Genomic DNA, 22,344 nt, shown 5'->3' on the forward strand with positions numbered 1-22,344 from the left:
GAGTGGCATTGGGGGGAAAACCTATGACATCATAAAATCAATGTACACTAACAACAAATGTGCAGTTAAAATAGGCGAAAAGCACACAGACTTTTTCCCCCAAAGCCGAGGAGTTAGACAGGGATGCAGCCTGAGTCCAACACTCTTCAACATATATATCAACGAATTAGCAAAAACGTTAGAACAGTCCACAGCTCCAGGCATCCCCTTGGCAAACACAGAAATCAAATGCTTACTTTTTGCAGATGACCTGCTGCTGCTGTCTCCAACCAAGGAAGGACTACAGCAGCAACTTGATCTCCTACACAAATTCTCCCAGACATGGGCCCTGACAGTGAACCTAACTAAAACTAAAATCATGATATTTCAAAAAAGATCCAGCCGCCAAAACCATCAATTTTTCCTAAATACAATCCCACTAGAACAAACAAAAAACTATACATACCTTGGCCTAAACATCAGCAGCACAGGGAACTACAACCAAGCTGTAAAGGACCTGAGAGACAAGGCAAGAAGGGCATTCTATGCTATCAAAAGAAACATCAAAATAGACATCCCAATTAAAACCTGGCTTAAAATACTGGACTCTGTGATAGAACCAATTTCCCTCTATGGTTGTGAGATCATAGCAAACCATTAGCAAACCATGACCTTGAAAAATGGGATAAACACCAAACCGAGACCCTACACACAGAATTCTGCAAATCCATTCTCCGTACCCAGCGAAAAACACCAAATAATGCATGCAGGGCAGAATTAGGACGATACCCACTAATTAACAAAATAAAAAAGAGAGCACTTAAGTTCTACAACCACCTAAAAGAAAGCGACCTAGATGCACTCCATAACAAGGCACTCACACACAGCGAAACCCTAGAGAGATGCCCCCTCAGCCAGCTGGCCCTGGAACTCCGGGCACAAACACAAACAGAGCCACGAGATAGAAAACCCATTGGACTAAACCAAATTATAAAACAGCAAAAGGAAAACTACCTGACACACTGGAAAGAAGCAACACAAAAGCAGAGTAAACTAGAATGCTATCTGGCCCTAAACAGAGAATACGCAGTGGCAGAATACCTGAGCACCGTGACTGACCCAAAACAAAGAAAAATCTTAACTAGGTACAGACTCAGTGAGCACAGTCTTGCGATCGAGAAAGGTCGTCACAGGCAGACCTGTATCCCGAGAGAAGACAGACTATGCACCCACTGCACACAAAATGAAGTGGAAACCGAGCTACACTTCCTAACCGTCTGTCCATTGTACCAAGACATCAGAGACACATACTTCCCACAGATTACAACCACACACGGAGATTTTGAAAACATGACCAATGACAAAAAACTCCCATATCTGCTGGGCGAAGTACAACAATGTGCAAACACAGCAGCAAGATTCGTGAGTTGCTGTGATAGGAAAAGGATATCAAACGGAACACAACCACCCTAAAGACTAATCATTGTGTATATTCCGGCACTATACCTGCACCCAGTGATCTTGGTACATAGAAATTGATCTATTGAAGATTCTGACTTTCAAATGTACATATTTTTTGTTTTGATTGTATTGCTGTATTGTTGTATTATGCTTTCTGCTTTGGCAATGTAAACGTATGTTTTCTCATGCCAATAAAGCCCTTTGAATTGAATTGAAAAATTGAATTGTGTGCGCGCGTGTGCGTGTACGTGTGCGTGTGCGTGTGCGTGTGTGTGTGTGTGTGTGTGTGTGTGTGTGTGTGTGTGTGTGTGTGTGTGTGTGTGTGTGTGTGTGTGTGTGTGTGTGTGTGTGTGTGTCATGCCAATAAAGCCCTTTGAATTGAATTGTGTGTGGGGGGGGGGTGGTTGGGAGAGGGAATTAGATACAGTAGTATTAAAGAAGTTTGTCTGATCCATAATATGGGCCAGAAGGTGGCGGTAATGCACCAAAAACTGGATGCCAACCGCCGTAAAATAAAAAGAAGAAGAAGAAGAAGAAGACGACGTAGAAGAAGACGTGGATATGACGTTTGAGTTATGCGACATGCGCCGGAAGCAAAGTACGAAATTGTTGTGTGTGAGCAAAACGTCCAGACAGAAGCTTAGGCTGGTGAAAGTATCGCACTTTAAAGTAAGATTTGTTTTTCTTAATTCGTTTCTTCGTCGCCTGCATCAATGGTTCACTCTCACTCATTGCAACCATATCTGTTGCCACAGGAATGTCGAACACGTTAAAGGGACAGTACAATAGAGAAGTGAAGTGAAGAACTAGCTAGTAAAGCTAACGGCTAGAAGAAAGCTACTCATGCTTTGGAGGTCTTGTTGATGTTTAGGCCATCAGATGGACATGACTGATTAACAGTGGTGTAAAGTAACTAAGTACATTTACTCTGAAGTACTGTACTTAAGTACAGTTGAAACTTTACTGGAGTATTTCCAATTTTCTGTACTTTTACTTCTACTCCACTACAGCTCAAGAGGCAAATATTGTACTTTTACTCCACTACAATTATTTGAAAACTTTTTTTACTTTACTTTCTAGATTTTGATTATTATTATAAAACATGCATAAAACCTAAATACATTTCGGCCATTTGAAAATAGCAGATCTACATGCTCACACATGCGACGCATTGTGAGCATGTAGATCTGCTATTTTCAAAATAATTGTATACATGTTGTACATTTGAAAACTTGTGAAATGGGACGTACCGCATAATGACTACTTTCTACTTTTGGTACTTTAAGTACATTTTCATACCAACTTACCAATACTTTTGTACTTTTACCCTCAAGTGAATTTTTAATTCTGGACTTTACTTTTAACAGAGTATTTCTACCTTGCAGTATTGATACTTTTACTTATATATAGAAAATGTGAGTACTTTGGGCATGTCAAAGGCCAACTTTAAAAAATGAATAGGGCTTGAGTGAGTAGTTAACATTCATCTTCTTATCTTCAACAACCCTTAGTTGATCACATCTCTATGGCGAAAATAGCCTAACTTCAAGCTTACAACGTGCGTTGTGAGCTTGTAGATCTGCTTTTTTATTCAAATGTTCAACTATTTTTGCCAAATGTTGACCTTTTATGATTATTGTCCATGTGGTAATTTTTTTTTTTTTCTCAGTCTATGAAACTGAACTATCAGTGACTGTTTAGTTTCTGCATTGAGTCTTCTAATAACATGGTGGTCTTTGAATGAGTTGAGGACAGGATAACACCTTTGACAAATTGATGTGTTTAACTTCAATTTGATTTAACTAGTCAATGATATCTCATCTACCACTACACAAATACGAGTTTAAAAACCCACTCCCATTTTTTGGGTGGTGTTTTTATGAAGCATACCCATGGAGCAGCAACTGGTGGTTTCTTGCACTCTGCATATCTCTAAAGTATTAAACCTTTAAGACGGGAAAGCATAATTTGTGTCTTTAAGATTTCTTTGGCTATTTAAAAATAGCAGATATACAAGCTGATAGCTGGGCACCGAGTGCCGCACTATGAGCTTGTAGATCTGCTATTTTTTTTTTAATCGTGAAAATGTGTGCAAATCTAGGAGAATGTATATATATATATTTTTTTATTTTAATAAAGTGAACATTTGTAATATATTTAGTTCCAGGGACCCCCAGAAGCAAAGATTTGAGTTACAAATGTCCGCTAAAAAAGAATCAAATATTTTAAACTCATTTTTATGATTTTTCAAAAATAGCAGATCTACAAGCTCATAAGTGCCGCGCTACGAGCTTGTATATCTGCTATTTTTAAATAGCCAAAGAATTCTAAAATGACACAGATGCGTTCCCGGATTGAATGGGTTAATATAGAATACGTTTTTTTTTACAACCAAAATCAAATCGACCAAAATGGTTTTCATATCGGGTCAGCACTCCTGTAAAAATGGGTTTGCTTTGCTGTGGTGTGATATCACACGATCTTGTCAAAGACGAGCATAAACACACATGGTATGTAAACGAAACGTCCCACGGGGGTCTGTTGACCAATCAAAGACATTAAGTAAAGACATGCATATGTGTGTATGCCAGGTGTTTTTACACTACAATTTGTCAAAACACTTTTTTGGGACCCATTCTATTTCCCTGGGACTAATTCAGATGACCACCTGTGTGTCCCAGGAGGACCCACTTAACTGAAAACCTAATCTCTCAAGAACAGATTCTGCTCTCCGCTTGAATCTGTCGGGGGGGTTTCGTCATATCGCGTACGCACTGGCCTACAAGTGGGCGTGCCTTCAGATCAGGAAGCAGGCCGCGCTTTACCCAATCAAATGTAGTGGGCGGGATTTACGTGTGTGCCAATCCTTCCCCACTAGAAACAAACGGAAACTCATTTAACAATAGCGTCCTCGGAGCAGACAAAACCACGGAAAGATATTCACATTTTAACTTGCTCTTTCATCATAGAAACAAGTGGGCTTATAACCAAAACGACCCATGTTCTCTGGGAGAAGTGGTGTTAGTGTTCCGTGTAGAAATATTGTTAGTGGGAATGAAAACATAGTCGCACCACTGGAAGTGAAAGGCTGAAGGCAGACCAAAACCCCGGTTTCCTTGCGCACAGGTGCTCCATTTTGCTCCCCCCAGAGCTAAGTGAAAGAGTAAAAACAATGAAAAGAAAATCACTGTCACAGCACCTTTCACAGTGACATAACGTATCACAATCCCTTCTGTTTAGCAGTGGCGTAAAGTAACTAAGTACATTTACTCAAATACTGTACTTACAAGTACATTACAATTGTACTAAGTACAATTTCTTGGTATTTTTTATTATTTTTTTGATTATTATTACAAAACATACATTAACCACTTCAGCCCTATATAGATTTCGGCCATTTGAAAATAGACGATCTACAAGTTCCCAATGCGTCGCATGAACTTGTAGATCTGCTATTTTCAAAAGATTTTTATACATTTTAAAAGTTGTGAAATGGGACATTCTGCCAAATGAGTACATTCTACTGTTGGTACTTTAAGTACATTTTGATACCAAATACTTCTGTACTTTAACTCAAGTGCATTTTTAATTCCGCACTTTTACTTGTAACCGAGTATTTCTACAATGCAGTATTGATACTTTTACTTAAGTAAAACATATGAGTACTTTTTACACCACTGCTGTTTAGCAGAAATGTTACACAAACGGTTTCTATGTTTAGCCATAAAGGAGGACCCCAAATGTACGAGTAGCCTGTATCTGTTTGAAGGGACTATCACCTCCTTTATACCTGTAAATAATGATTGATTGATTATTTGCTTGATGAATTCATATATGAAGACATTTGCTGATGTATTGATTGACTGACTGAGTGATTGATAAGAGTCCTTTCTGTGTTTGTCCAGCATGGCGCTGAAGTCTGGAGAGGAGCGTCTGAAGGAGATGGAGGCTGAGATGGCTCTGTAAGTACAAGACGTGAAATAAGATAAAGCCAAAACTCTGCTTCAGGCCAAAGTGTGTCCCTAAACTACTACTGCGACGATACAAAAGTTTTATTTACATAATATGTCATTGCTGAATTAACCCATTAAGACCAGAGGCCGATTCCACAACTGTATTCTAATTCCTAACGGTTTTCTGAAAAACTGGTTCTCAAACTTTTTCACGTCAAGGACCCTCACAATTATATATATTTGAAGCAAAGATTTGAGTTAATAATGTTTGCTTGTATATATATAAAATGTATACATTCAAAGATTTGCAAAAATGTAAGACATACAAGCTCGAAGCACGAAGTGATACGCTATGAGCTTGTACATCTGCTATTTTTGAAAAGCCAAAGTATAAAATAATGCTTTTTAACACATTGACCGCCGGGCCCGTAGTTCTACGGGCCGTTAAATCCAACGGTAAAGCGCCGATCCCGTAGCCTACGGGCTGTGGTGCTTTTTCCTTTTTTTTCAAAAAAAAAAACTTTTTTCAATTTTCTAGTACGGCACATTTCATTGTAACACCACCGGAAACAGAATTATTTGGGATCCGGTTTTGACGATCACGCCGGCTCCCATTCTAAAGCGCACACTGCAACGCCATTTTCTTCGATTGTAGTTTTTCTCCTCGCTGATCACTGTTTCACCTAAACCGTTCTAACTACAACATGGATACCCCGTTTGACACGTGGTTTGGACTGGTACACGCAGGGAGATCACCGCGATGTTTACAAACAGTGCAGAGCTCAATCTTAAGGATTTTAACGAGGTCTATGGCAACGTGAAAAAAACAAAAAACAACAATAAAACGTTGGCACTGGTGAGTACATTATGAGATTAACCTCGGGTGGTCAATGTGTTAACAAAGATCTAAAAATATGCGTTCCCGGTCTTAATGGGTTAAGACTTGTTCCAACCTCCGGTGCAGCCTAAAATGCTGGATTGTATGCACTGGTCCCATATCATATGATGATAGTTAACTTATGCTACGCAGGCAAACATGTTTAGATTTATTTGTCTAACGTCTCTCTCGCTCTCTCTCTCTCTCTGTGGTGTAGGTTTGAGCAGGAGGTTCTTGGCGGTCCAGTAGGTCCAGCAGGTGGTCCTGCTGGACTGGATGGCGTGCCGGTGGCTCTGGCTGTCCCACCGATACCCACTCTACCAGTGATCCGAGCCATTATAGGGACAAACACCTACAGACAGGTTGGTATCCACAGTCCATGTATGGGATTTAATCTTAATTGATATGTTCAAAACAATCCTGGAGTCTGGACAGGACCTTTTAAGACCTAAGGCTACTCTCTCTCTCTCGCTTTTTCAGGTCCAGCAGACATTGGACGCTAGACATGCGGCTATATTTGTTGGGCCTCCACCTCCTGCATTTGTTGGACCAGGTGACAGTAACACACACACTCACACACACACACACACTTGAAATGTCTTAGATGAATCCAGCAATAAACTCATGGATGATTGGTTAAAGCTGCAATACAGAAAATTTAAAGTGAACTGAAGAATATTACAGGACTGTTGAGATATAACTTTTATATTGATAAAGAAATTATGATGGTGATGTATTTCCAAAGTTAAGACACTATTACTAGTGTTGTGATAAATATCAGTATTATTATCATCAACTAAAACTAGGAAACATTTTTGTAAACTAACGTAAAATGCAATGCGAAAAGTTTAAACTAAAATCAAATAAAACCAGATCATTATTATTGACCTTTTTTAGTTTTCACCAGTGCACTCTGTTTTAGTTTTCAACGGTGAGAATTAAATCAAATAAAAGCGAACAAAACCAAACTGTACTTAAAAAAGCCCTTTATAAATATGAGGTATTATTAAGTAAATCTGAATTTCATATGGAAATTGAAAATAATATACCAGTAGCGTAAATTAAGCATGAGACTGTCTGTCTGTCTGTCTGTCTGTCTGTCTGTCCGTCCCTCCAACAGTCCCCCCTGTTCGCCCCCCTCCACCCATGATGAGACCAGCCTTTGTCCCTCACATCCTGACAAGACCCGGTAAGAGCTCTTGGAACCTCCTACAACGGTTTATTTATTTTTATTATCAAAACTTTATTTGAGTTTTTTACTTTTAGCAGAACAAATAATAAAAGAAATACAAATGAATTTGTAAGATTCATATTCAAAGAAAATGAGTAAGACAAACAACAATAGTATAAAAATACACATGTACATTATATGTGAGATCACAAAATTAAAAAGAAAAGAAGGATTGACAAGATGAAAAAACAACAACATAGTTTTCACGACCAATAACGCAGCATCATCTACCGTATCATATGTATGTAAAAAAGAACAGTGAGCAATCAAAAGGGCATTACCTGACCATAGATGACGGTTTATTTGTAAACGTTAGTGATGTGTGGGTCAGCTCTGCAGCTCTGCTTTTATTAAGTTGCCTGCAACCTGGCCTGCTGTTTCTAGGCAAGTCAGGTGATAACTTTCCCAGCTCATAAATGTAGCTTTGAAGTTTTGTAGGCTACACTAAGCTATAGGCTACAATACACCTCAAAGTGTGCTATGACTAATGTACATACTTTGCTAATTCTCTTACTATAGATACTATGAAACATATTTGCGTAGCATTTAGGCCTATAGTTGAAACAGAATAGAACTAAGCTATCAATTCCTATTGAATGTGTGTGTGTTAACAGAATGATCAGATAATGGCCAGGTTTCCCAAACGAATTTCAGCTCGTGCGTAGCCTAGAAGCTGCGTAAGAGCCTCCACGCAGCTGCGCAGTAGCAACCCCGCTACACACTATCTTCATTAGTAGCAGCTGTTTGTGCCCTACGTGCCATCTAAACTGGCTTCGGGAGACACCATCGTCGTAGGTTCTCAAGTGCACAGCGTTACGTGTGTGCTAAACTAAATTCGGGAAACAGCATGCACGTAAAGACCTCCTGGACGAAGCCTACGTAAAGCCTACGTAAACTACGTAGTGCTGTCCTACGCTACACAGCAGTTTAAACACCCTTTGCGAATATATACAGTGAAATGGATCATAAAAATACCACACACACCCATATATATATATATATATATATATATATATATATATATATATATATATATATATATATATACGTGTGTGTGTGTGTGTGTGTGGGGTCGGTCTTTTCATAGATCTATTTCGCTACGATAGGTGTTACGAGCGCCCCAGGGAGCTCTTAACAAACTGCTGCGTAGGACAGCACTCAGGGCTACAGCCTCTCCCAGGAGTAGGATACCTGCATGCTGTTTCCCGAATGTAGTTTTAGAAGACGCGTAACGCCGTGCACTTCAGAACCTACGACGATGGTGTCTCCCGAAGCCAGTTTAGATAGCACGTAGGGCACAACCAGCTGCTACTAGGTAGGTTTCGCCGGGTCCCAGCTGTGTAGGAGGCTCTTACGCAAGCTGCGTAGGCTATGCGCGACCTGAAATCGCTTTAGGAAAACCCGGCTCTTACGTGCCTGCTAAGGTACTGCGCAGCCTGTGTGGACGCACGTAAGACCCTTCGTAGGACCTGCGCAGCATCTCTACGCAGCATCCCTACGCATCTCTTTGGGAAACACGGACAATATTTATGTCCATTGCGAATCCATGAAATAAGAATGGTAGAGGATTGGAGAAATATCTTTCTGAAGATGGAAATATCTTTCAATCTTCATGGAAATCACTGAGATTGTTTGTTTTGTTTTGTTGTACATAATGCAATGGAAGGAAATAAGTGCGTCCTATAAGCACATCTGAAACAAGTACATTTAATACGAAGTTTGTTCAGTGTGCAGGGAAATGCAATTTGTTTCTCAAATATGATTTTAGGACTGACTCTTTCCACACTTTAGGCCCAACCTACGCATTACTATTACTACTACTATTGTGCATACAGGCTGATGTTTAAAATGTACTTTGTTTTGCGTGTGTATTATTTTGTATGATGCATGATACATCTGTTCTGTGTGTGTGTGTCTGCAGGTGGTCCGAGGATGCCAATGATGCGTGGCCCCCCTCCTCATGGAATGATGGCCCCCCCTCTCCCTCGTCCTCCCCCGCCCCCTCCTATGATGATGCACCCTCACATGCAGGGCCATGGTCATGGTCATGGCCCTGGTCCAGGTCATGGTCATGGCCCTGGTCCAGGTCCTGGTCCAGGTCCTGGTCCAGGTCATGGCCATGGCCCTCCCCAGGCAGCCCCTCAGGCCATGCCGCAGGCCCAGCATCCACACATGAACACAGCACCCCGGGTCAGTGGAAATACACCTTTCCCTCCCTCTGATTACTCCTCCTTCTCTATTACTGTCTCCTGCTCAGTAACTGACCCTCTGATTACTAGGCCTGTCACAATTATTACATAATCGTCCAATCGCAATTATAATCGTCCTAATCGTTTCCATGTTGAAAAATCTTAAAACGCGTCACAAAGTGATGCGTTGTAAGCTTGTAGATCAGCTATTTTATATTTCTGCTTTTTTTTACATTTATAAAATTATTACGGTAAATATGTCAATAATTTCTTTGTATATTTCACTTATTTGTCATATCTGCCCTGTGCAATTTTTTATCACGAAGGCTTCATATGTTCCAATGTTCAATGGCCAAACACACAATTAAATCGTTAATCGCAATTATTTGAGTGACAATTAATCGTCAACTTAAATGTGTAATCGTGACAGCCCTACTGATTACTCGTCCTTCTCTATTACTGTCTCCTGCCCGGTAACTGACCCTCTTCACTGTCAGCCACACACAACATTTCTAGAGACATGTTGCCAGCAAAGCCATTGTTTGCCTATGGTACTGAGGGCCTGGCATGCCCCTTGCACAGCATTTTGTGTTTTTCAGATGTATTTGACGCGCATAAAAGTTGAAATATTCTCTACCTTTTAAAGTGCAAGGTGTAGAGTCGTACCACTCCTAATAGTAGGACAAATACAAATGCCGAAGTTTGATATTTTGACTCAATACTCAACATCTGCTTGCGTTCATTATTTGATCAGCCCTTTATGCATGGCCAGTCGTAGGTCCACTCCACGGGCAGACCACGCGTTTTTTTCCCGATGCGCTGTTTTGCCATGTTGTTTTTGAAGCGTCTGCACCTGTAGTGGCATGTCTCTGTGTGATGATCACCCTCTTATTCTGTAACTTTACTCCACTCTCTCTCTGTAACTTGCACCTTTTTCACTTTGTAACTCAATCCTCTTTCACTCTGTAACTCAATCCTCTTTCACTCTGTAACTCATTCCTCTCTCACTCTGTAACTCAATTATCCCTTACATAGTAACTCACTCCTCTTTCACTCTGTAACTCACACTTCTGTTTCACTCGCTAACTCGCCCTTCTCTCACTCAGTAACTCACTCCCATCTCAAATTCTGTAAATCTCACGCTCTGACTCTCGCTCACTCTATAACTCACTCCTCTCTTGTCTCACTATGTTGCAGGTTAATGACATGGCTCCCATGGTGTCGGCTCCGCCCACTAGACCAGTTGCCCCACAGCCCCCTGTCAAACCCACCCCCTCAATCTTCCAGGCAGCGCCAACCGTCTACTCTGCCCCCCCTGCCCCTGTCGCTGGACCCAGAAGACCCGACATCAGGGCTCAGAGACAAGCTAGGATGGTAACACAAACACAGACACACACACACACACACCCCTGTGTGCAGGATCGCTGGTTACAATTGCTGGATATGCTAAGAACTTGAAGATCATGATTTATCATTTAGTTCCATCACACAATCTGTTCTGTGGTAAACACAACACAGCGCACATATCATTTTAATGAATGATAAGAAACAGTCAGTATTCACAGTGTTAACACGTTGAAAATATTCTTTGTATCTTTAAATGGGGAGAGATTCAATAATTTTCCAAAATGATCATGTCGTCCAAAATGATCAGTGTCTCTCCATATCAGCCCGTCCATTAGTGCACGTGTGGCTAGGGTTAGGGTTAGGCTCTGTGGAAGACGACAACATCAGCAGACATAAAAACATGAATAGCAGCACACATTAAAAACATTCAGTATGTGTGATTTATCCAGATTGAAACACTGGAATGTAACCCAGCTTTGTCCTTGATGATATTCAAGATCTGGTCTATGCAAATTCGGGCAGGTCACCACAGACAGTAGGCACACGTTGTTGGGTGGTGTACTGTATATCATTGTACAATGAATTTGGGCATTTAGCAGACTATCTTAATACAGTAAGCAAGGTAAACACATGGTAATAATACATAAAATTCATAGTGTAGTGCCTCAGTAATCTTGGATCATGGGTAAACCAAGAACCTAGCATCAGTCGATACATTATAATATCAAAAAACTAATAATGTACATTGAAACTATACAAACTATAGGATGCCAGGTCAACAAATGTACCTTGCATCTGTCTAATTAACATGCCATCTAAAATGTCATTTTATCTCATTCACTGCCAGGAATTAATTAATTCATCCGTCTACCGTCCCCTTGCCAGCGAAAACGGCTATTTTACCGTACCTTTTCAAAAATCATGGAATATTCTCTGTGTGACCTCCTTCCTCTCGGAGATCAGCTCATTACACGCATGGGGGTCCGGTAGAATCTGAGAAAATAAAATTGGCCGGCCGTGATCCTCCATTCCAGAGCTATGGCCGTTTGAATGTGGCTTGTTTTTTGAAAACAACAGAAAAACAACAGAAAGCCGAGAAAATTTGACTTTTGTGAATCCTTTAACATGAAAGGAGGCAAGCTTTCTTTTTTTTGTGGTCACGTGATTTCCGGGTGTACTCTTCTTTGGTGGTGCTTGGATCATTCACAGGCTGCGGAGCAGCGCACCGTGGAGCAGCCTGTGAATTGTGTAGCCTGTCATTGCGTAGTGTGCACGGGTTTAGGATTCAAGACTCAGAATAGAGCCTGACTGATATATTGGCCAAACCAATATATCAGCCAATATTTGACTTTCACATACACACACTTAAATTGTATTTTTTGGTTGTTTGTTTTTTCAGTTTTGTGTTTGCTTATAGGTGTTCTAAATTGAAACTATTTAAGCTTTTCAAATTTATTTTGAAACTTTTTCTCCCAAAATAATGCTCAAAACATCAGTAATCGGTCATTCAATGTGTTATGTCGAGTGTTTTCACAGTCTTCTATTATGTTTAAGGTTTTGACGTTGTATTGTGTAGAGAAAACGCAGAAGTGAAGGATATCAGGTTTGTGTGTGCAAAACTCACTGTGTGTGTGTGTGTGTGTGTTTTCAGGAGGAGTTGGCAGCTCGAGTAGCAGAGCAGCAGGCTGCGGTCATGGCAGCAGGTCTGTTGGAGAAGAAAGAGGCTGAAGACAACAGCGGCCCAATAGGACCCAGTATGCCTGATCCAGGACCAGCTCCCACCGAGGTACAGTACACACACACACACACGCACTCACAAATCCAGGACCAAGCTCACACTGAGGTACAGTATGCACATGAATAAATAATGAAATCAATGAATAAAAAGCCAGCATCTACCAGGAAATATGGGGAGATTAAATTCACTTTCTATATTCATAGTGTGTGTGAAACTATAGCCGTCTCATGAATGAACTGCTTAATAGACAAACTAACATAATCTAATATGTTTGTATGAAGTATCTTTACCAAAGAACAAATTTCCTTACAATGTCTCGCTGCTTTCCATAATGATACATCTAAAGTAAAAGCACTGACTGGTCTTGGTGCGTATTCTTTCCTTTGGTCCAGCAGCCCACAGAGGCCGCTACAGAGGAGAAAAAGAAAGGGAAGGGGGAGAAGGCGAAGAAGTGTATTCGTACTGCAGCTGGAACAGCCTGGGAGGACCAGAGTTTACTGGAATGGGACTCTGGTAAAATATACCCACTGGATATGACTGTCTCCTACACTGTCTCCTTCTCAGCTTGCCGTATGTCTCCTAAACGGTCTCTCTCAGCTTTCCTACTTACTGTCTGTCTCTGCTACACGGTCGGTCTCTGCTACACTGTCTCCCTCACAGCTTCCCTACTGTCTCCTACACTGTGTCCTTCTCAGCTTTCCTGCTGTCTGTCTCTCCTACACTGTGTCCTTCTCAGCTTTCCTGCTGTCTGCGTATCACACACTGTCCGCCTCTCAGCGTTCCTACTGTCTGTCTCTGCTACACGGTCGGTCTCTGCTACACTGTCTCCCTCACAGCTTCCCTGCTGTCTCCTATACTGTTTCCCTCTCAGCTTTCCTACTGTCTGCCTCTCAGCGTTCCTACCGTCTGTCTTGTGCGTTCCTACACTTTCTCCCTCTACTTTCCTACTGTCAGTGTCAATATATACATAATGATAATACATAAAGGCCTACCCAGTGTCCACTCTACTTTCTCATACTGTATATTGTCGCTGTCGGGTGGAACCCTTGTATGTCCAAAACGGTTCCTTTTTTTAATTGTTATTTTTAAATTGTGGAAATAGCTGATCTACAAGTTCACAACGCGTTGTAGATGTGCCATTTCCACTACTTTCATGCGACACTCTTGTATGATTAAGTAGGGCATTCATACACAAAAGAATCATAAAAAGTTGAAATATGGAGATTCTTTTAGCGCTCGCGATTATTCATTTTACTGAGGTTAAGGTTAGGTTTAGGCATAGTTTTACTGTGGTTACGTTTAGGAATACCTGGTGGCGACCGTTCCGAGGTCGCCGGAATTGACCCGGGGCGAGTGATCTTGTATTCCTGTACACTATATAGCAATATATTAACATGTTATTAAAAATACAATTCTGTCTATACTTCTGTGTGTGTCTGTGCAGATGATTTCCGTATATTCTGTGGTGACCTGGGTAATGAGGTAAATGACGACATCCTCGCCAGAGCGTTCAGCCGCTATCCCTCATTCCTCAAGGCTAAGGTACTATTTTCGGTTATTGGTTATTTTAAGTTCAAAGAGTGTTTGAAGGGGTCCAACTAGCAATATAATATTGATTTCTTGATTGATGATATACTTTATTAACAATTTGTTAACAGTACAGCAAGTACAATTACGCAAGGAATTCTGAAAGGATAATACAAAAAAGCCTTGAGGCCTTGTTTCCATTGTGGTCCTATGTCATTGTGTACACTGTAGTGTATGTCATCATGTGTATGTTCAGAAGCATCTTCCATAAACATGAATGGTCTCAGATATTTCATAAAAACAGTCTGTAATTGTTTTTCCAACCAAAAAAAACAGCAACATGATAATACCTAAACATTATAATTTTACACACTGTGTTAATTGTTTAGGAAACAGCATGTGTGTGTGTCGGGGGGGAGGGGGGGTCTTTTCATGCCGTTTGACAAATCGCAGATTCGGATGAGGCCTGACAAACTGTTTCAATCGTGAGATTGTATTTTTGCTTTATTCCATGTTATTACTACCAGGTGGTGAGAGACAAGCGTACCGGGAAGACTAAAGGTTACGGCTTTGTGAGCTTTAAAGATCCCAACGACTACGTCAGAGCCATGAGAGAGATGAACGGTGAGAAATAATTATGACTGCATGGCTGAAGGCAAAGCTTTCTATAACAAGTCGTTAAGTTGTTGTACCTGGGAAATGCCGGCAATCTGTCGAGGTGTCCCCCCTGCTCTGAAGTCTGACCACTTGGGCAGCAATCAGCTGGTTAAGCTGAAAGCTGAATTTCCCCCGCAGGATCAAATGGGTCTCATTATTATTATTATTACTCAGCCCCAGTACTTGAGTCATAGTGTATAGATACTCCTGGTCAAATATTACATATGTAGCAGTGAAATTGAAGGTTGTGGTGGCGAAGGTCTGTATGCCTGTCACCATATATATACTGTACTGTATCTGATGAAAAGCAGGGGACCATGCACTAAGGCTACCATGGGTGACTGGGGTAGTGGAGGAGTTATACATGCTGTGCATGGTCAATTATACACATATTTGTCCACACAAACTTACATCTTGAACTTTATAGAATAAATACTTGGAGTGTATGACTGTCTGTCTCTCTGTCTGTCCAGGGAAATACGTGGGGAGCCGTCCCATCAAACTGAGGAAAAGCATGTGGAAAGATCGCAATATGGAGGTGGTCCGCAAGAAACAGAGAGAGAAGAAGAAGCTCGGCCTCAGATAGTAGTGTGCGTGCGTGTTTTTTTTACTGTATGTGTGTGAGTGAGAGGCTACCTTCAGGACACAGGTTTTTGTCCATATAAATCAGTAAATCTTTGTTTTAAAGCTACAAGTTTACAATGGACATTTTATGCCCATTGTCTCCCTCTCCTGGCGGACAGATGTAATTGCAACAGTATACGGATTACAATAAAGATGGAATCTAGTGTCCAATCTAGTACACTGTCTGCTTCAAATAACTTTATAGACATTGTCAACCAGTAGGTGCTGTACCCAACACCAGGGTCTAAATGTCTTGACAGCCACTGCAAATGTGCTAGTTATATTGTATTACCATACATATATCATACAGATGGGTTAAAATGTTGTATTCATTAACATAAGTTCCGGAATGTAGCTTAAAATTATTCCCTCAACCGCTGTAGATGTTTTTTGTTTTTTGTTTTTTTTTACTTTCAGACAATAAAACCTTGTGACATCAGATCAATCCAGATTGACAACATTGTACAGTACAAAATATGAAAATAAATCATTTTCTGCTCACTTACACTCTAGTACACAATGTATGTGAACAAAAACATCAGGATGCCTCAGTTTTTGCCTAAAAGATAATGGTTTGTTTTTATGTGACCCATAATGCATCTGAACTGCTCCCAGTGTAAGGGGTATTGTCATTTGTTAATAACTTCGTTGTTTGTAATGCTTGGTTTCTATATATATTCATTATAAGTATTTTTAATTGATTGATTGAATATTTTATTAACATGATTATTAACAGTACAGGTAGTCTAGTCAAAGGTTACGCTAAAAGGATAACACAAAAAGCCCCAGGTGCTTGTTCCCATTGTGGTCCATTGTATTCAATTCAGCACTAATAGATAATAATACATACAATACAAATATACTACAACACATTGGAATAAAGCTCAGTAGATTCGCAAGGTATATTTACAGAGAAAGTAAAGGGTAGAGGGGTTCAATGAGTTAAACTGTTCATTTGTAATTTGAGGACAGGATTTTTTAGGTTAGTTTTGGTTAGGGTTTCGAGAACCTTCATGTTTAAGCCTAGGTGAGTCTTTGAATCAATGTTTGGATACAATAAATCAAGAGTCCCTCTGATTTGGTTGTCTAGTAAGTTATTTTGTACTGTACACAATGTAATAGTACATACAGCAGTTCAGCTATTGACTACTCGATTTCACAGGCTCGCATGCATTGTCCACTATGTCCACTAGAGGGTACTCCAACTTCGTGCCACTGGCCACAGCCAGTTACCATAATGAGATGAGTCCATGTCGGAATTATGTGTGACAGTCTGAGGATTAAAATATCTGGAAAGCAGAGGGAATGGAATGTGATACAGTCTGATTATATCTATCTATAATGGGAGCAAATAATTAGAGATCATACATCAGCTATGCACAAAATATGATTGTTGCTTTAATTCCAGTGTTTCACCCCCATTACTTTAATAGTAGTGCTACAGTAGGCTACATCATAAGTAACTGTATTAAATGTACATGAACATGTTGGCTTTCTTCTCGCATGTTCCGTCTCTTTTCATGTTTTTGTCCACTGGGAGGGGGTTCTTTTCCAGGGGACCATATACAGTGTCAGTTATATTTCTGAAGATTTTAAAGCTTCCTTTCTTAGCAGCACACTGTGTGGTAAACCTCTGTCTGTCTGCACATCTCATGAAGTGTGTGTAATTTGTGTGTAACAGCCCTTGTCGTCGATATCGCAGGTTTATAGAGATATATACAGGCCTATTTGTAGAACTATCTCCCCATGGGTTTACATCATTCAAATAAATGTACACTTTAATATGATTTCGTTTTTTAGTTTGATCATCTGTAGAATCAAAACTGATTTACACACACACACACACACACACACACACACACACACAAATCTGTTTTGTGTGTGACACACACACACACACACACACACACACACACACACACACACACACCACCCTCTTTCCTTCCTCTCCTCCCACAGCCTCTCTCTCATCTCTGTGTGTGTCTCGGTTCAGAGAGAGAGAGAGAAAGACAAATCCCGTCAGAATAATGAGCATCAACACACAGAACGCTGCTCGCCATAAAACAACAACAACGGTTCGAATGAATGAATGAATGATCGTGTTGTAGGAATCTAGTGGATCTATATACTATAGAGTGGATTATAATCTTCATTCACCACGGCGTCCCTCCGAAACGATCACCCAGCCTGTCCACCGACCCACGACTTCGGAATGGTGGTAAGATTTAATGTCTCCACGATTTAACAAAAAGAAAAACACTAACCTTTATAGCCTTTTATGTATTGTTTTCTTACGTAAGGGAGAGAAGGGGAAAAAAACACAGCAGTCAGGGTTTTAACCATTTCAATCTGGCTGTTTCGTTATTTGCAACACAAAGTTGTATTATTCTGGTTCATTTTATAGTTAAAGCTGAAAATATGTCATTTTCAGCCGAACGGCACACTTGTTGTTCGGGTCGGGTCATTTCATATAATAAAATTGGTAAATTAATCTCAAATTCAATGAGTAAAAGACTGGTATCTAATATAGTTCGTCGTAGGACGGTGTGTAAATGAAGCAGTGATGTTGGCTCAAGTTGTTGGACTTTATTATTATATCGTCCCTTTTTTTACATTTTTGACCAAAATAAAACGCCATATAAATCACAATTTTAGGGAACGTTAAACTCGCGTTAATACCAATTGAGTGGGTTGTTCATAGGGAATTACAGTACAATGATGCAATATTTACTGTAATTTAACAACGTTAACGTCAACACATGTTGCAATGGACGTTTTTGGTCGTGGTCGTTGTTGTGACAGCAACATGTTAACTGGACTGGTTTTGTCGCGAACACTTTAGTTAAAGACGTTACACACCCTGTAACGTTGCAGTGTGTGGTTGTTGTTACTAGCTATTGTTAGCATTGGTGCTAACCAGTTAGCCACGTCCTCCTGAAGCCAAGCGGAGATGCTTCTTGGCGCCGTTGTTGCCATTAGTAACGTCACTGTTACATCGGCAACGGTGACTTGACAATTGCTGCGACTCGAGCAGCAGGGGGTCTCTGCTCTGGTTTGTTTGTCTGTGAATTAATTAATTATTAATTAATTAATTAATCAGTAGTGGAAAAAGTACTCAATTTTGTTTTACTGGAGTAAACGTATCAATACTGCAATGTAGAAATACTCCGTTACAAGTAAAAGTACAAAAGTATTGGTATCAAAATGTACTTAAAGTACCAAAAGTAGAAAGTACTCGTTATGCAGAATGGCCCATTTCACAAGTTTTCAAATGTATAAAATACATATGTACAAATCCTTTGAAAACAGCAAATGGCCGAAATGTATATAGGGCTGAAGTGATTAATGTATGTTTTGTAATAATAATCAAAACCTACAAAGTTATTAGTAACTAAAGTTTTCAAATAATTGTAGTGGAGTAAAAGTACTATATTTGCCTCTGTGAGATGTAGTAAAAGTACTGAAATTGTAAATACTCAAGTAAAGTCAAAAATACCTCAAAACTGTACTTAAGTACAGTACTTGAGTAGATGTGCTTAGTTACTTTACGCCACTGTGAAATAATAAATAAATTAATTAATGGGGCTGTAGTGTCATGTCACATACAGGGAAATTAAGTGACATGTTGTCCAATTTTATGAGGTTAATTTACTGAAAGTTGAAAGTGTCCTTTGTCATGAAGTAGACATGCCTCTCTCGGCATTAATCAGATGCAACATACATAAAATAACAAGTTTACCTGAGATTTATTTCAACACTTTGACAGGATGTCAAGTTGAACTAAACATCTTTTGCCACCTTACTGATGGTAAACATTTTTAGTTTCCTTGCCCTGGCCTTGACTATGATGTCTCTCTCCATTATGCTATCTACTGTACTTTTTCCTAACCTGACTCTTTTTTCCCCTTGCTCTGTAACCTGTTTTTAACTGCTTTACTGTCTTTGGCGCCTGAAATATAGCGGGATCAATAAAGATCTTATCTCACCTCACTCATAGTTTTCCCACTGAAAAAAGTATCATTTCTCCAAGAATGAATCAAGAGGACGTAAACAGAACAGCGACCTCTGGAGGTCACATAATTCGATAAGTTCACCGCTTTGGTGTAACTCTTCTCCTCGTGCCGCTCAACTTGGTGACAAATGGCCATTGTCTGTTTTTAGCAGCCAAAGTAGCGTTAGCCGGTTAGCTCCGACAGGTCTGTCTCCTTCAGCAGAACACATGGACTTTGCATAGTTATTATATTAATTGTAATAGTATTAAAATTACAGCCATGCCCATGTTGATACATGTCTGTTCGACCAGACAGACCCTTCCATGGTTAACTAGCCAGCCGGCCCCTCCCTGAATGAACATGTCTTCATCATGGCTCCACCGCCAGCTTCACCCAGCTGAACAAACCATCAGCTGGCTTGTCTGTCACATCCCTTTTCATTTCAAGCACCCCTTGTTTGATGTGCATTAGGCCACAGACCCTCATTTGATGAGATTTAGTTACTTTAATTTCTGGGACCCCAATCTGAGAAGACTTTATATTGTTGACATGATTTTGGTCAGATATGGTCCAGAATCCCGTTACTGTCTATGTGCTGTAGACCTAGAGATAACAGACAAACTGATCAAAAATATAGGCTTAATTCTTGTACATACTGTACTTGTATTTGCTTGTTGGTGAAGATGAACTATGAGTCATTAAGCTGGGGACCCACTGGAACCCCCTCAAAGACCCCAAGGGGTTCCTAGACCCCATGCTGAGAAGAACCACATGGTTTACACAGCCAACAAAGAGCAGATGATATTATTTATTAAATGAAGAATTGCGTTCTCATGAGTGTATAAATAACAGCTGTAGAGTTTCACTTCCCCTCTTCTGAATAGCCACAAGCGAAGCTCAGCTGTCCATGTTGACCCAAGCATCTGTTCCGAGTGAATATGTTAAATGGTCGATTTCTACAGTCAATTGAATTGATTATGGTAGATCATTTTGCTTACCAATTAGGTTGACCTAATTATATTGACTGGTTGGTTACAGTGAGACTGCCGTAGATACTGAGCATCTTTTGTCTCTGCCTCCTATCCCCCTCTCTCTCTCGTTCTCTCGTTCTCTCGCTCTCTCTCTCTCTCTCTCTCTCTCTCTCTCTCTCTCTCTCTCTCTCTCTCTCTCTCTCTCTCTCTCTCTCTCTCTCTCTTCCCCTCTTCTGAATAGCCACAAGCGAAGCTCAGCTGTCCATGTTGACCCAAGCATCTGTTCCGAGTGAATATGTTAAATGGTCGATTTCTACAGTCAATTGAATTGATTATGGTAGATCATTTTGCTTACCAATTAGGTTGACCTAATTATATTGACTGGTTGGTTACAGTGAGACTGCCGTAGATACTGAGCATCTTTTGTCTCTGCCTCCTATCCCCCTCTCTCTCTCGTTCTCTCGTTCTCTCGCTCTCTCTCTCTCTCTCTCTCTCTCTCTCTCTCTCTCTCTCTCTCTCTCTCTCTCTCTCTCTCTCTCTCTCTCTCTCTCTCTCTGAGGCAGAAACAAGCCTCTTTCCATGACCTCTTTTCTTCCTTTCACTCTCTCCTCCCCTGTGTGAGCATCCCTCCTCCTCTCTCTGACTCCTTATCTCTCCTCTTCTCCATGTAAGGTAACAAAGCAGAATATTGTGACAGTTCTTGAGGTGGCTGAATAATTTGAAAACAACCACAAAGCCCACCTCAAAACAAATCTTATATGAAGGCTATTCAACACTTCAATATTTTCAAATAATACAATTAGTCATTATCGTCATTACTCCAGGATCACAATTCTTTAATGGTCACGTTTGTTTGTTTGTTTTTCACATGCACATTACAACAATTACAAGAGATAGAATAAAGGTGTACCAATTGTTACAACATTTTTGCTGTCAGAGTGAGAGACTATAGTGGTCTCATTTTGCCTATACCAGTTCTTTTGTTGTTCATTCAGAGCTAGTCTCACGTAGCCAGACAACTATTCCACAATCTCTGAATGCTATATAGAGTCTGGAACTACACACCCCGAAAGCCGAGAACGGAAGCTGTCATCTGTTCGTCATTTCCGTTCACGAAAATATGTTTTAAAATATCTTTACATTTTATTTTAGAATTTCCATTTGTGACAAACAGCATGTTTTATGCTTAGATTATTTTGATTTATTTTAGGACAAATTTGGCGACTGTAAAGACGAAACGGAAGCGGGGAGGAGGCGTCACATCCGCTTTATCCTCTGATAATTTTCAGAGCTTCCGTGCTCCAGACTGTATGACGGAAGCATTTGAAAATTGTGTGAGGCAACAGTCTGGCTCACGAGACAAGTCAGAGCTGGCGTTTTGACTGAAGTCATCATCTGAAGTTAAACTAATTTCACTTTCTGTTTTGTGATGCCATAGAAATTACATCAGTAGGTTGGGGTGGCTTATTTTCGGTATTGGCCAAGAACAAGGGTGTCTGTCCCCTTTTCATTGACGCTAGACCACTGGGGGATAGATTGCTCAGGTGGAGCGCAACACCTACCATCAGCTCCCAGTACTTACTGCATGTCTTAGTTACGGTGTCTTTATTGTTACATCTTGTGTACGGGTACATAAGAATATAATTATTTAGTTCTGATTCCTTAGACATTGTAGCAGCAACAATAGTAATCGTGATAGTAAACATATAACAAGAAGAATGGCAACAAAAAAACCTTTAAAGACTATAGACCAGGTCAAGACCGTAAAGAGCATGGTCTTGATGATCTGCTCTGTTAT

At 40.3% G+C, this 22,344-nt stretch overlaps 2 protein-coding genes across 4 annotated transcripts in view; both read left to right on the plus strand.

Moving 5' to 3' along the window:
* Window positions 1-2,017: 2,017 nt before the first annotated feature.
* rbm42 (RNA binding motif protein 42) lies at window positions 2,018-16,273 on the plus strand. 3 transcript variants are annotated; one of them, XM_080427074.1, is made up of 13 exons: window positions 2,018-2,109; window positions 5,346-5,402; window positions 6,488-6,632; window positions 6,751-6,823; window positions 7,391-7,459; window positions 9,423-9,557; window positions 9,588-9,691; window positions 10,888-11,064; window positions 12,689-12,823; window positions 13,168-13,288; window positions 14,220-14,317; window positions 14,830-14,926; window positions 15,433-16,273. In XM_080427074.1, the coding sequence occupies exons 2-13, from the start codon at window positions 5,347-5,349 to the stop codon at window positions 15,543-15,545; spliced, it is 1,323 nt and encodes a 440-aa protein (XP_080283200.1). In that variant the 5' UTR covers window positions 2,018-2,109; window position 5,346; the 3' UTR covers window positions 15,546-16,273. The 3 variants fall into 3 exon arrangements, with proteins under 3 accessions (XP_080283200.1, XP_080283198.1, XP_080283199.1); XM_080427072.1 differs by having other exon boundaries at window positions 9,423-9,691; XM_080427073.1 differs by having other exon boundaries at window positions 9,423-9,691; window positions 13,171-13,288.
* Window positions 16,274-17,585: 1,312 nt separating this feature from the next.
* Window positions 17,586-22,344, plus strand: part of arhgap33 (Rho GTPase activating protein 33) — a 57,967-nt gene continuing 53,208 nt past the window's right edge. The window contains exon 1 of the mRNA XM_080426929.1: window positions 17,586-17,801. Within this exon, the coding sequence (XP_080283055.1) occupies window positions 17,796-17,801 (6 nt within the window). The 5' untranslated portion in view covers window positions 17,586-17,795. The remainder of the gene's footprint in view (window positions 17,802-22,344) is intronic.

This window comes from Gymnoscopelus braueri (genome assembly GCF_963280865.1).
Source record: "Gymnoscopelus braueri genome assembly, chromosome: 4".
Lineage (NCBI taxonomy): Eukaryota > Metazoa > Chordata > Actinopteri > Myctophiformes > Myctophidae > Gymnoscopelus > Gymnoscopelus braueri.

Excerpts from the sequence above, each read along its gene's own strand:
- rbm42 (XM_080427072.1), top strand. The coding sequence starts at position 5,347 with ATGGCGCTGAAGTCTGGAGAGGAGCGTCTGAAGGAGATGGAGGCTGAG. Across the intron at positions 6,633-6,750 it reads GGACAAACACCTACAGACAG|GTCCAGCAGACATTGGACGC; the intron begins GTTGGTATCCAC and ends TCGCTTTTTCAG. Across the intron at positions 11,065-12,688 it reads CTCAGAGACAAGCTAGGATG|GAGGAGTTGGCAGCTCGAGT; the intron begins GTAACACAAACA and ends GTGTGTTTTCAG.